The following is an 11,574-nucleotide window of genomic DNA, read 5'->3' as shown; positions in this document are numbered from 1 at the left end:
GACTAGTGGAGTGGTCGAGCTTTTGATACATAAGTATAACCGAAGCATGTCGTGCTTATTTTAAGCTGCATGGCTACTCAAGCATGCATTATTCTTACTCTTTATGACCACATTCTTGAACCGTGACAAATTCATTCTCTTCAAATTAGGCGTCGGATTAAAGTGCTTCCTACTTTTCAATTCATTAACTACTCTTTCATACTTACTACTGTCACTGAAACTTCTTCTCTCTGTGATTATTCAATGTTTCTCCATTGCCACCCAAAAAGTGCTTCTTCTCTTGTCAAACATTTCACACTTTTACCAATTAGAAACAATTAATCTGTGCACCCTTTCAACTATTCCTGCCTCCGTTTTCTGAACCAGTTCCCTTTAATTATGAGTTCTTTAGCTTCTTTTACCCCCTCCTATACCTACTACCTACAAGGATCTTTTATAGAAAAAATAAAGTTACCAAGTTCACACTCTGTGTATCTTCTTCTTAGATCTATCGCATGATTACTCTCTAGATTGCTACTTCACTTTTACTCACACCTAACCACCCAATTCAGATACTGCTTTTTTTTTTTCTAGTTTCACGGTGCATTGTCTAACGTGTATATAATTGAAAATCCTTATGAATCATGTCACCATGATTAATCTATATTTGTGTGTATAAATATTCCCTTTTAATATTGTGTCTCGAGTTTAACAAGAAAAAGAAAAAAAAAACAGACGAACAATTAGCTAGTATTAGTACGAACAGTGTTAGCTGTATTCTGGTATCATAAAGTTGTGATGATATTTATAAATCGGGACCATAATCAGAGGGTATAAAATTATTATTCTGCCCGAATTCGTTGATCCTATATTTGATTTTTATTACTAAATATATTAATGAAAAGACCGTTTTTTAATTCTTTACATAAACCTTTTCTCTATAGTACATTATATAGATGGTCCTTTTTGCTGATTATGTGTTGAGTGTTTTTGTAAAGAAAGAAAAGCCGTAACATGGGGTAATGTGACAAGTAAGAAACAGTAGTTAGCTAGTGTTAATAAAAATTAGAAAAATGAAACAGTTAGCTAGTCTGTTATCATAAAAAGAACAAGTTGAAGTTGTGGTTGTGTCTAATTTTTATTCATAAATATATATATTATAAGAAGACCCTTTTTTTAATTCTTCTTTAAATGAATTGTTTCTCTAGCAAAATTTTTACATCATAAATTATCGTTTGTGTTAATTATGTAGTCTTGAGTTTTACACAAATAAAGATAAAGGAAAAACCCTAATTAAGACGGGGTGACAACAAGTGGAAACAGTTAACTAGTCTGCTATCATATAAAGGAGAGACAAGTTGTAACGATATTTATAAATTAGAATAATCAGAGGGAATATATAGAATTATTCTGTCTAAATTCATAGATCTGCATTGTTCGAGAACACAGTATCTGAGATGTTCAAAGAACAAATGATGGTAAAGTAATTCATGACTTTGAATTGAACATGTTTTAACAGAGAAACAGAAGTTAAGTAGTAATATTAGAGAGTAAGTGTTATTAGTGATTGTTGTGACACTTAAATGGAACCATGCATGTGCGATGTAGTTGCACCAAATGCAGAGAGGAACCCACAGAAAAATAATCTTGTCGAGGGTTTGCATCTCTGGCAAAGTGATGTTAAGAGATATTTAATTAAGAAGGGATTTGATGATAGGTTCGTAGGGCAAAGTGATGTTAAGAGATATTTATGATGGAGTGGTTGTTGGGAAGGAATAATAACGAATCCAAGTGTCACATCCCTCATGGTTTTTGAATATGTAGTGGTACTGAATTCGGTCCCAAAATCTTGGTCATTGTATTGAAAAATTCCAACAACCGACATCTTCTGTTTTCTCTCCGCCATGAATGACAAGGAGCGCACGTTTAAGCTTCCAATTGAATCATCGCTTCAGGATTTGGTAAAGAGAGATATGTCTATCTCACCTGTAACCAATTGCATTATCTGTTGGGTCCTATCTCATTATACCATTACCCCAGTTTAAAAATATGCATAATATCTAACACCATATTGCTTCTTCTTCTTCTTCTTCTTCCTTTGCTTATATAGATACATCAATAGATATAGATATAGATATAGTTGTTTCTTCTTCACTGCTTTTTTTATTGTCTTCTTCTCTTTCTTCATGGTATACCATACATATGTGCAAGCCTGCGTAGTGAAGAAAACAAATAAACCTACCCTATACCTAGTCTTCTATTTTTCTTCATCTTTCAAAACATTTGTTCATTAAGTTAAAACTATTAAGTTAAAACTATTATGAGAAAATTGGTTTTTTACCTGTTGGAGTAAATACAAACTCGTCTCACTCCAACCTCTTCAGACTCGCAAAAAATGTATTTTAAGTAAAATTTGATCTTATAAAACTTATTTGTAAAATGAAATATATATTTACTTATATATATTATAAATTTGATTTATCTCTAATCAACATAGGGTCGTCAACATATCTTTTTTCAGCGAGACATTTAAACATGAAACTAAATATTAATAGATAATATAAATGTGAGATTAAATATTAATAAATAGATCGATAGTAACTGATATGATAAGATCAAACAAATACTAAATTTTATTAGAATAAACTTTGAATGATTATGATTAGTGTCACAATTACATTTTTGGGAGACACATACAAGATGGACATGCTCCATAGTTTAAATTAGACAATATTTAGAAAAATTCAATGAATTCTGAACTGCAATTAGTGATTTTTATTATTATAATTATTGGTTATTTTGAGAGGCATGAAAAATATTCTGAAATATATTAAGCCGTGAGCAAAAAAAGAAGTTTTAATTAAGTTGAGGCCACAATGTGAGGTGAAAAGAAGCATTAAAGAGATTGGTAGGATGTTGTGGTAATAATGTATGGGAAGTGAGGGTGTGGGTCCACTTGTTTGACATGTTGTCTGAAGATATATCAGAAATTCGATTTGTTGTGGTAAGTCAAAATGATAATTATTTGTAAGACAAAAGTACGAAGCTGAATACTCTATGATGGGAAAACATGGTGGATGGAATATCCTTCTCATAGATTATCCACATTGTTCGGTCTCTCTCTTCAGGTACCTTAAAGCAACACCAATATTCTTCACTCAAAATACCAACATTTTAATGCCATATACCTTTTTACCATGTCTGCGTTATTGTCTCCTTCAAATCTTAATCTCGGCTAGAATCTTATCGATGTTTGTTTTCTTCGGTGAAACTTTCTTTGTAAATCTAATAAGTAGTGTTAGAGCTGATGGTTAAAACCGGCTCAGATAAGTGTAGTATGGTCAGTGTATCAAAAGTCTTCATCTGACAAGTATTACAGATAAGCGTGTCCTATTAAGAAGAACGACGATACAGAAAAGACAAAAAATGAGTACTCGTAATTGAAAATGCTTCCGTTGGAGGGGGAGTGTACCAATGTGGTTGAAAGGACTCACCCTCAAGGGAGAGATTGTTAGAAATTCAAGTCTGCGTCTAAGTTTCTCATTTGATAGAAATGAGAAAGTAGAACACTATATAAGAATAAAGACTCATAAACTCATTGTCTTAAAATTTTGGATTAAGAATGATGTCAATGCCTTGCCTTAATGGTTAAACTCAAGTCTCATTGGTATTTATTCTTCCTATAGTGAAACTCCCTATGTAGAGCTAATACACGAGCCTCACTTAAAAAATATGTTAGTTGTGGCATTTTATACAAAATTGTATGTCTAATCTGACTAAATTATTTATAAGAGACAACAAAAGTTAATTAAGAATGTTGGAATTAATGGTTGAGTTGGTTTAAAGTTACTTGAACTATTTATTATAACATTTGGGAACCTTTGATTGGCTAAGTTTTTAGATTAAAGAAACAGTTGGATTGGCATCCCATTTGTATTGTGAAAAAATGTCTGAGATCTTCTAGAACTCTACAATGTAAACAGAATAAACATATATAGATTAAACAAGATTTAACAATTAATGTGATTATGGTTTTGAGAATAGAACATAAAAAAATTAATACAACAAACAAAATTGCTATTATTAACCATTAACATTCATTAAAGAAAAATATTGTATATAATTAATTATGACCAACAAAAAATGTGTGTAATAAAGTTAAGCGCGAGAAAAATGACTAAATAATTTTATTTTTGTAAGTAGCATTACTAATAAGATTATCAGTAAATAAATTATTTATATAATTATTTGTTGTTGAGAATATTTGCTTAATATTTTTATTTGAATTAATTTTTTATTCGGAAAATATTTTAGTTTTAAAAATATCTTTTATAAAAAAATATATATTAATTTATTGTTTACATTTATGAGATGAAGATTGAAATATTATAAATATTTGATATTTTATCATATTTAAAATTATATATACAATACATGAATAAAATAAAATAAAATAAAAAGATGTTTTTTTATATCTTTTATATTTTAAAAATATGAATAATTTTAACAATAGTACCAGAAATTAGGTTCTTACAAGACCTGTAAAACGGAGAGCTTGTTTTTGCATTCTTATGAGAACGTAAGAATATAAACTTAAGTAAATAAACTAGATTAATAGAAGTTGGGAAGGAAAATAACACTATTGATCAATTGCCTAAAATTTCTACCACGACCTATATTTGCTTAATATATTTTATTTAAATTAATCTAGAGTACATAAATAAAATAAAGCAAACTCATTCAAATAACATATTTCTTATATTTTTTATGTTTCTAAAATCCTAAAAATTCTAATACTATTATTTATAAATTGGTTTGAGAATAAATTATTCACGAATTAGTCCCTCAACAATACATTAATCTAGAAACTATTTACATTATCTAATTTGGATTCATAGATGGTGTAAGCAGCTATTGCTTTTGGGCTTCACCAGACCCTTTTTTGCAGCACGGGCCACTACTGATACAGCATTCCCTCACCCAAAAATTATGGAATCATCTTCTAGTTTAACATAAATTATGTTTGTAATGAACACTAATTATGGAATCCTCTTTAGTAACATTGTTTTTTAAATAGAGGAACATTTTCAAATTGTTACTCAAAAATTCTAGTGATATTTTTTTTTTATAAAGGTAACATTATAAAAATATTACTGATATAAATATTTTGTAACATTTCGATAAATGAAACCAAAAGAACATATAATTAATGCTAAATTGTATACCTGCATAAAATATTGCACACCAAACATTTATACTACATGCATTATAATACGCAGTTTCTTTATTTTAATGTTGCCATACAAAAAATGTCACAAAATCAACTACTTTATTCTAATATCACAACGGAAAAAAAAAAACTTATATCCACGTGTATTTAGCCTACAAAATTACAAAAAATTACAAACTTAACCAGGACCATAACACAAAGTTCAAAATCAAAAAATTATATGACATAATAAAGAAAATACTTCAAAAAAAAAATTATAGCCAAAAATTAATAAATGGCTAAAAAAAACTTTTGCCTTTCAAAAACTGCTCGTATATTTCTCATATAGGATAAAAAACTTCTCGTAAACTGCATGCTCAAAAACTGTCTTTTTCCTTCACTGCACTATGAGATTCTCTCAGAAAATGCAGATATGCACACTCACTCTCATTTCACTCTGCGCTCTATCTTTCTTCTCAGTTTATTGTTCTCAATATCTAACTTCAGGTTACCACGAAGCATCACTTTTCCATCGTTGAAAAACCCGGTTTTCTTTGCACCATCCTCACTTCTTTTTCTTCATTTGAGACAGATACATCACGAATTCCCTTGTTCGCGTTTAGTTGGTGGGATGACAAGGGCACATTCGAGGCCGGTGACACAGCAACAATCAAAGTAAAAGTGCTTGAGAATGCTGATAAGATTGACAAAAAAGTTTTCAACCCCACACTAACTGTGAATGGAAAGGAAGGGAACAGTTCCTACGTGTCTACTGTGTTGTCAGATTTCGAAGGAGACCCAAATGAATGGAAGATCTTCTTCACCCCCATCAGGGTTGGATTGTTTAATGTACTCCTCACTGAGGAGCGTTATAAAGTTGATGATTCATCCTTGCATTTCCAAGTTGAACCAGGTTTACTTTCTAAACTGTTTAACATAACTGAATGTTTCATTCGTAGGTTGGTAGGTTTTGACAGAACTGAAACTAACTACCCTTTTAAATCACTTCAAGGATTTTGTTGAAGTAAAAGAAAAACATCACTCTTTAATGGGAATGAAGATAATTTTGTTCATTCTAGTTTATGTGCCAGATAGTTAAGTAATGCTTGATATTATTGTCCTACTGAAGGGAACATGTACCCTTCTGTGTGTGTTGCATCATGGAAGGGTGTGAGACATGAGTATGAAGCTGGTTCAAAAGCTACGCTTATGGTGCTACTTAAAGATGCATTTGGGAACGGTATCTCTAAGACGACTCAAGTTTCCTATTTGCCTGATTTTAAGTTGTCTGTTTTGCATGAAAATGGTTCTGTTGCAAGTGCTCCAGATATCTTTAACATGGGGTGGACTGAGTTTGATTATATAGTGATTGAGTTTATTGTGACGAAAGCTGGAAAGTTCTCATTGAGCTTAGAAGGAGGAAATCAAACCTTGAAGGGTTCTCCTTTACCATTGAAGGTGAATCCAGGTTGTGTGCTTTTGTTTCAATCATAATTAATTTCTTTCTATCATATTTCGACCACCTTGATTACATGCTTGTGAGGTTGAAATAGAATAGTGAAATAATTTGTTCAAGTTACTATTGTTATAGATTGTAGATATAGTGAAATAATTTTCTTCTTCCATATGTCATTTTGTTACTTCTACAAGAAAATCTACAATAGTTTGACTTCTCTCTCTTTCAATTGCCAGGAGCTATAGATGTCTCTAACTGTATAGCCAAATGGAACATTGAATCTCATGCATGGCAATTGTCTTCCAAGATGGAAATCTTTATACATCAGTTAGATAAATACGGAAATCTGGTTTCTGGATTGTATCCTTTTGATTTTGAAGTTGTTGAAACTGACACAAACTTGTCGATACCGATATCAGATCTCCATTTTCAAGGAGTGGATGCTGGAATTCAGTTGTTTTCGTTTAGCAATTTTGAGCCAGGGAACTTCCTATTGACAATATATGATTCCAAGCATAATAAAAGCATTTCCAACATGCCATATGGTTATACTGTTTTTATAGGTAAAGTTTCATTCCGAGTCTCTTGAAAAAATAGATTTGTCATTTGTAACATCATTTACTATTTACATTTACTATTACTGATATAAACATTGCATTTTTCCTTCTCCCTCATCCCTCTTTCTATCTGGCTTTTCACTTTTAGTAGTTTCTTACACCGTAGTTACTTGCAAATAATTTCAGAATGAAAATCTAATTTCTTTGTCATGTTCCTTTTCAAACAGGTTACTGTGATGGGGTTAAAAGTGTTGTTAACGGATCAGGTTTAAATGATTCAGTAGCTGGTGTAAAGGAAGAATTCTCTGTGTATTTGAATGACATCTATCAATATCCTTCCCCTGTTCAAGCAAACATACTTCAAGTACAAATTTTAAGAGAAAATGACTCGTACAGAGTTATGCCATTCATATATGCTGTGCTTGACAGTAATGGTATTTTCAAAGATAAACTTCTTGCTATATTCCTGTATGAAATTGATTATTTCATTTTTATTGTCATAATTGTATTTGACATCAGGGAGCAGAATAGCTTCAGGAGTGAGATATGATGGTATCGGTCGCATGGAAACTGTGCCATCACCTTCAATAGTGCTGAGAAACAATGTAAGGAAGACAATAGTTAATTTTTGGTGCACAATTTGTAAAGACTCTAATGAAGTTTCACAATGTTTTCAGTCAAATGGGAGCGGGAGCTTTATCATGGCAAGTGATTTTCGTGTGAATTACATACCAGAAAAAAGTGGACTTTATGATATTAATGTATATTGTGGAAACATATTATTGAATGAAGGACATTCTTTCCGAAAAGAGGTAAAAGCAGGTACAATAATATGCATTATATGAAAAGGAATGATTTCATAAGGTTGGTATTAGCTTATGCAAAGAAAAAAAAATACTTACATGCCTCGAAGATTCTTGCATAGCGGAATCTGTTATATATAGTGCATTCATGGAACAGCATAAGCTTATAGTGCTTAATTAGCTCATGATCAAAATATTTCAATAGGATATAATTTTATTGCAAGGTTCATCTGAGTTTTGCTCATAATTTTCACATATATTTGTTGTTTTCCACCCAATCATTTCTCATGATGTACACCTAGCTTGGTGCAGGTGAAGTAAATGTTTCCTTATCAAGTGTCGTGAGGTTTTCTCCAAAGGTGCCAAAGCTGTTCAAAAATGAAATAATAGCCCAGCTTGTGGATTCATATTTAAACCCTGTCCTCTCCCAACAATCAAGGTTGAAATTGGAGATTGCTTCTGCTAATACTTCTGGCTTTTCATCTTTGGACATTACAGACAATAAGGATGGATCATACAGCTGCAGTTACATGGTCAAAGATGTTGGAACTTACGAGATTTGTGCTTCCTTTGATGGCAAACGTTTCTTATCATGTCCCTTGAGTATCAATGTGTACAGCAGTAAGTTCAAACAACATGCACCTTATAATTTTACCCTTTTGCAGTTAAAAATTTACCCTTTTGCAGTTAAAGTTCAGAAATCTAGGGTTGTCTAATTTACTCCAAGAATGCGTTTTTTTAGGGATTCTTTTTGCTTGATTTGCAGGTGAATATTTTCCAAAAGCCAACAATGATACAATATCTATTTGGGAGGACCAATCCATTGCCTTTGATGTTTTAGCAAATGATTATTTTGCTGGTGATGATGCAAGTATGGTTGAATTCTCAAAAGTAAGATATCTTGTGAATGCATACTGAAAACTCTTCATAACCGTCTTTTTCCTATTATACATATATTTTTTGATTCTAACATTCACCAGTAAAAATCCTATTTATGTCAGTCAGGTCACGGTTCACTTATACAGAATGGAAGGATCTTTCGTTACACTCCTTATAAAGGGTATTATGGAAATGATTCCTTTTGGTATACAATTTCTGATATAAATGGAAATCTTGCTTCTGCTACGGTGTGCATTTTTGTTCTCAATGTTCCACCTCAGTTTGTTTCTGCTCCAAATCAACTACAAGCAACAGAAGATTTAATAAGTCCTAGATTTGGGTATGTATAAGCTACACATGTATAAACATTTCTTAGAAAATGGTTTAATTGTGTGAAATCTTGTTGTGCCTCTCTTGCAGTGGTTTCACCGGGTTTGAGATAACTTATTCAAATCCTATGGAAAATATTTCTGTGAATCTTAGTGCTCAATCTGGAATTGTGCTTCTGTCTCCCATGGCTATGCAATTTGGGCAAGTAATGTGGAGTGAACTTACAGTTGACATGGGAAATGAAACTGCAACCAGTTTAATAATAGAGGGCTCTGTGGAAGTAATTAATTTTGCACTTCAGTCAATTCAGTATCTGGGGTATTTTTTACACCTTTGTTATTGCTTAAATTCACTGAAACAATTTATTCCTGGTGTATTGTTACTAGTTTGTAAAACATTTATCATGTAGAAGTGTAGATATGGTTTTCAATTATTGTTTGTTGTTACTGTTGCTAATAATCCTGGTGCATTTTGTTCTTCAGAAATGAAAATTTTTATGGAGGAGATACCATTCAAGTCTCAACCAGGAATAAGAACGGAGTAAATTCAGTAGGTGTTCCAATTTTCGTTGATCCTATCAATGACCCTCCATTTATTAGAGCCCCCTACTTCATCATATTGAGGAGTAATGAAGATGAGACCCTTATCTTTGACCAAGAGAAAGACAAGTTTGACTTTTCCATTGGAGATCCCGATCTTCTTACTTTTCCTGGTATGGTATTCTTTCAATAAATATGTCTGCGTGCTTAAGATTTGCGCAATAAAACATGCAGTTGGATGAGACAGCCATTTTTATGTTCATTTCTGGGGCAATTGCTGTTAAACAACAAAACATGCATAATTGTACAAATGGTCTTTTCTTTGAGATTGATTGCATGGAATATCAAATTCAGAGACTCTTGTTGCAAGTCATAAATATATAGACATTAGATTCAAAAGCTGCTAAAGGGAAAACTGGCAGTGGTATTGATGGTTTATTGTTGAAAGTCACACAGCGACTAAATTAGAGTTGAAATCAATTCACAATATATAAGTAGATGCAAATCTTATCAATAAACAAACTGGTTTTGTATAATTGAGTTAACTTAAAGTTCACATTTTACCATGATATTAGTGTTATGAGTCCTAAAGAAATTTTACCTATATCAACTAAAGATGAGACTAATTCATAATATATAAGTAGCTGAAAACCGTAACGATGATAATGTCATAAAGAAGATGGGTCATTTCAGGTGGTGAGGCTCACTTTTTTGTGACGTTCTCCATGGAAGTAAATGATGGATGGTTAGTGGCAAACCTACCAGTTCATTTGATCAATACAACTGAATTGAAGCACAGAATTAATTATCAGTGGCAGCCTCTTCAGACATATGTTACTATCTCAGAGCACTTTATGGTCAAAGCTCATGGAATCAGATTTCAGGGCACAATCAATGACTGCAACAGTGTTATGCAACAACTGTTCTATCATGTGAGTGATTTTCTTTAGTTTTCTTTTCTACCTTCAAGTTTGAGGGCCAAACACGGTCTTCAATACACAAAATCATTGCCTTCTGTTCCTTCACCGCAGCTTCATGACACATGTTGCAGAATTTATGAAAATTTCTACTGCATAATTATCTTGATTTTATACAGGGAGGTGAACATGGAGCTGTTTTAACAATGACATTAAATGACATGGGAAACTACGGATGTTATCCAGATTGTGCAGATGGCATGTCAATGCCATTATACGCAGAAGTTACAGTAAATTTAATGAGAAAACAACCAATGAGTTCATTTCTGGCTCACAGTAAGTTCTATATTTCATAAGCTTAGGTAACTTTTAATGATAATAAGGTTCTTAGTATATATTTTAGAGTCTTTCATCTTATCATAATGGTTTCCATAATCTTTTATTTCTGACTTATAATCTTGTTCTATCTGCTGTAACAGCATTAGGATCAATCATTGTCATTGAATTTGTTATCATATTCTCTCTTGGAGCCTTGCTTCTGTATTTCACCTGTAAATGTGCAATTCTTCTTGCACATGAAAGAAGAAACAGAGAGAAAAGGTCTTCAGAGTTATCTACTTCCCAGAGTTTCCCCACAGAAACTGTAAATGTGCATATATAGCCACATGAATTACTAAGTGTGTTGCAGAACTATTATAATTATTGTGAGATTACGATGATAGTTATCTTGAAAACTACACTTACATGCAATACAGAAAGATTTAAGAGTTTGGAAGGTATACATGGGAAAGTTAAAGGAGAAAATGGTTAATGATTTCTTTGCAGAAATGGTGTTTTCTGTTCAGTTAAGTTTACTCTCTTCAGTGATTCAGTTAACTGATTATACTTAATCTGTAATAACTCAG

General features: G+C 32.0%; 1 protein-coding gene across 1 annotated transcript; it reads left to right on the top strand.

The window, feature by feature from the left end:
- Positions 1–5,398: 5,398 nt before the first annotated feature.
- GEX2 (gamete expressed 2) lies at positions 5,399–11,460 on the top strand. The gene is made up of 15 exons (XM_085666078.1): positions 5,399–5,695; positions 5,781–6,101; positions 6,318–6,659; positions 6,884–7,207; positions 7,429–7,635; positions 7,721–7,806; positions 7,879–8,023; positions 8,317–8,625; positions 8,771–8,895; positions 9,006–9,223; positions 9,304–9,531; positions 9,696–9,925; positions 10,446–10,684; positions 10,849–11,005; positions 11,149–11,460. The coding sequence occupies exons 1-15, from the start codon at positions 5,596–5,598 to the stop codon at positions 11,328–11,330; spliced, it is 3,213 nt and encodes a 1,070-aa protein (XP_085522204.1). The 5' UTR covers positions 5,399–5,595; the 3' UTR covers positions 11,331–11,460.
- The last annotated feature ends 114 nt before the right edge of the window (positions 11,461–11,574 follow it).

The sequence above is a fragment of the Vigna unguiculata genome, chromosome 9 (genome assembly GCF_037176805.1).
Source record: "Vigna unguiculata cultivar grain cowpea cultivar isolate G323 ecotype 2 chromosome 9, ASM3717680v1, whole genome shotgun sequence".
Classification (NCBI taxonomy): domain Eukaryota; kingdom Viridiplantae; phylum Streptophyta; class Magnoliopsida; order Fabales; family Fabaceae; genus Vigna; species Vigna unguiculata.
This window is presented reverse-complemented; position numbering and strand designations above follow the sequence as displayed.

Coding starts and splice junctions, on each gene's coding strand:
- GEX2 (XM_085666078.1), top strand. CDS start 5,596: ATGAGATTCTCTCAGAAAATGCAGATATGCACACTCACTCTCATTTCA. Junction 9,532..9,695: donor CAGTCAATTCAGTATCTGGG/GTATTTTTTACA, acceptor TTTGTTCTTCAG/AAATGAAAATTTTTATGGAG. Junction 9,926..10,445: donor CGATCTTCTTACTTTTCCTG/GTATGGTATTCT, acceptor GGGTCATTTCAG/GTGGTGAGGCTCACTTTTTT.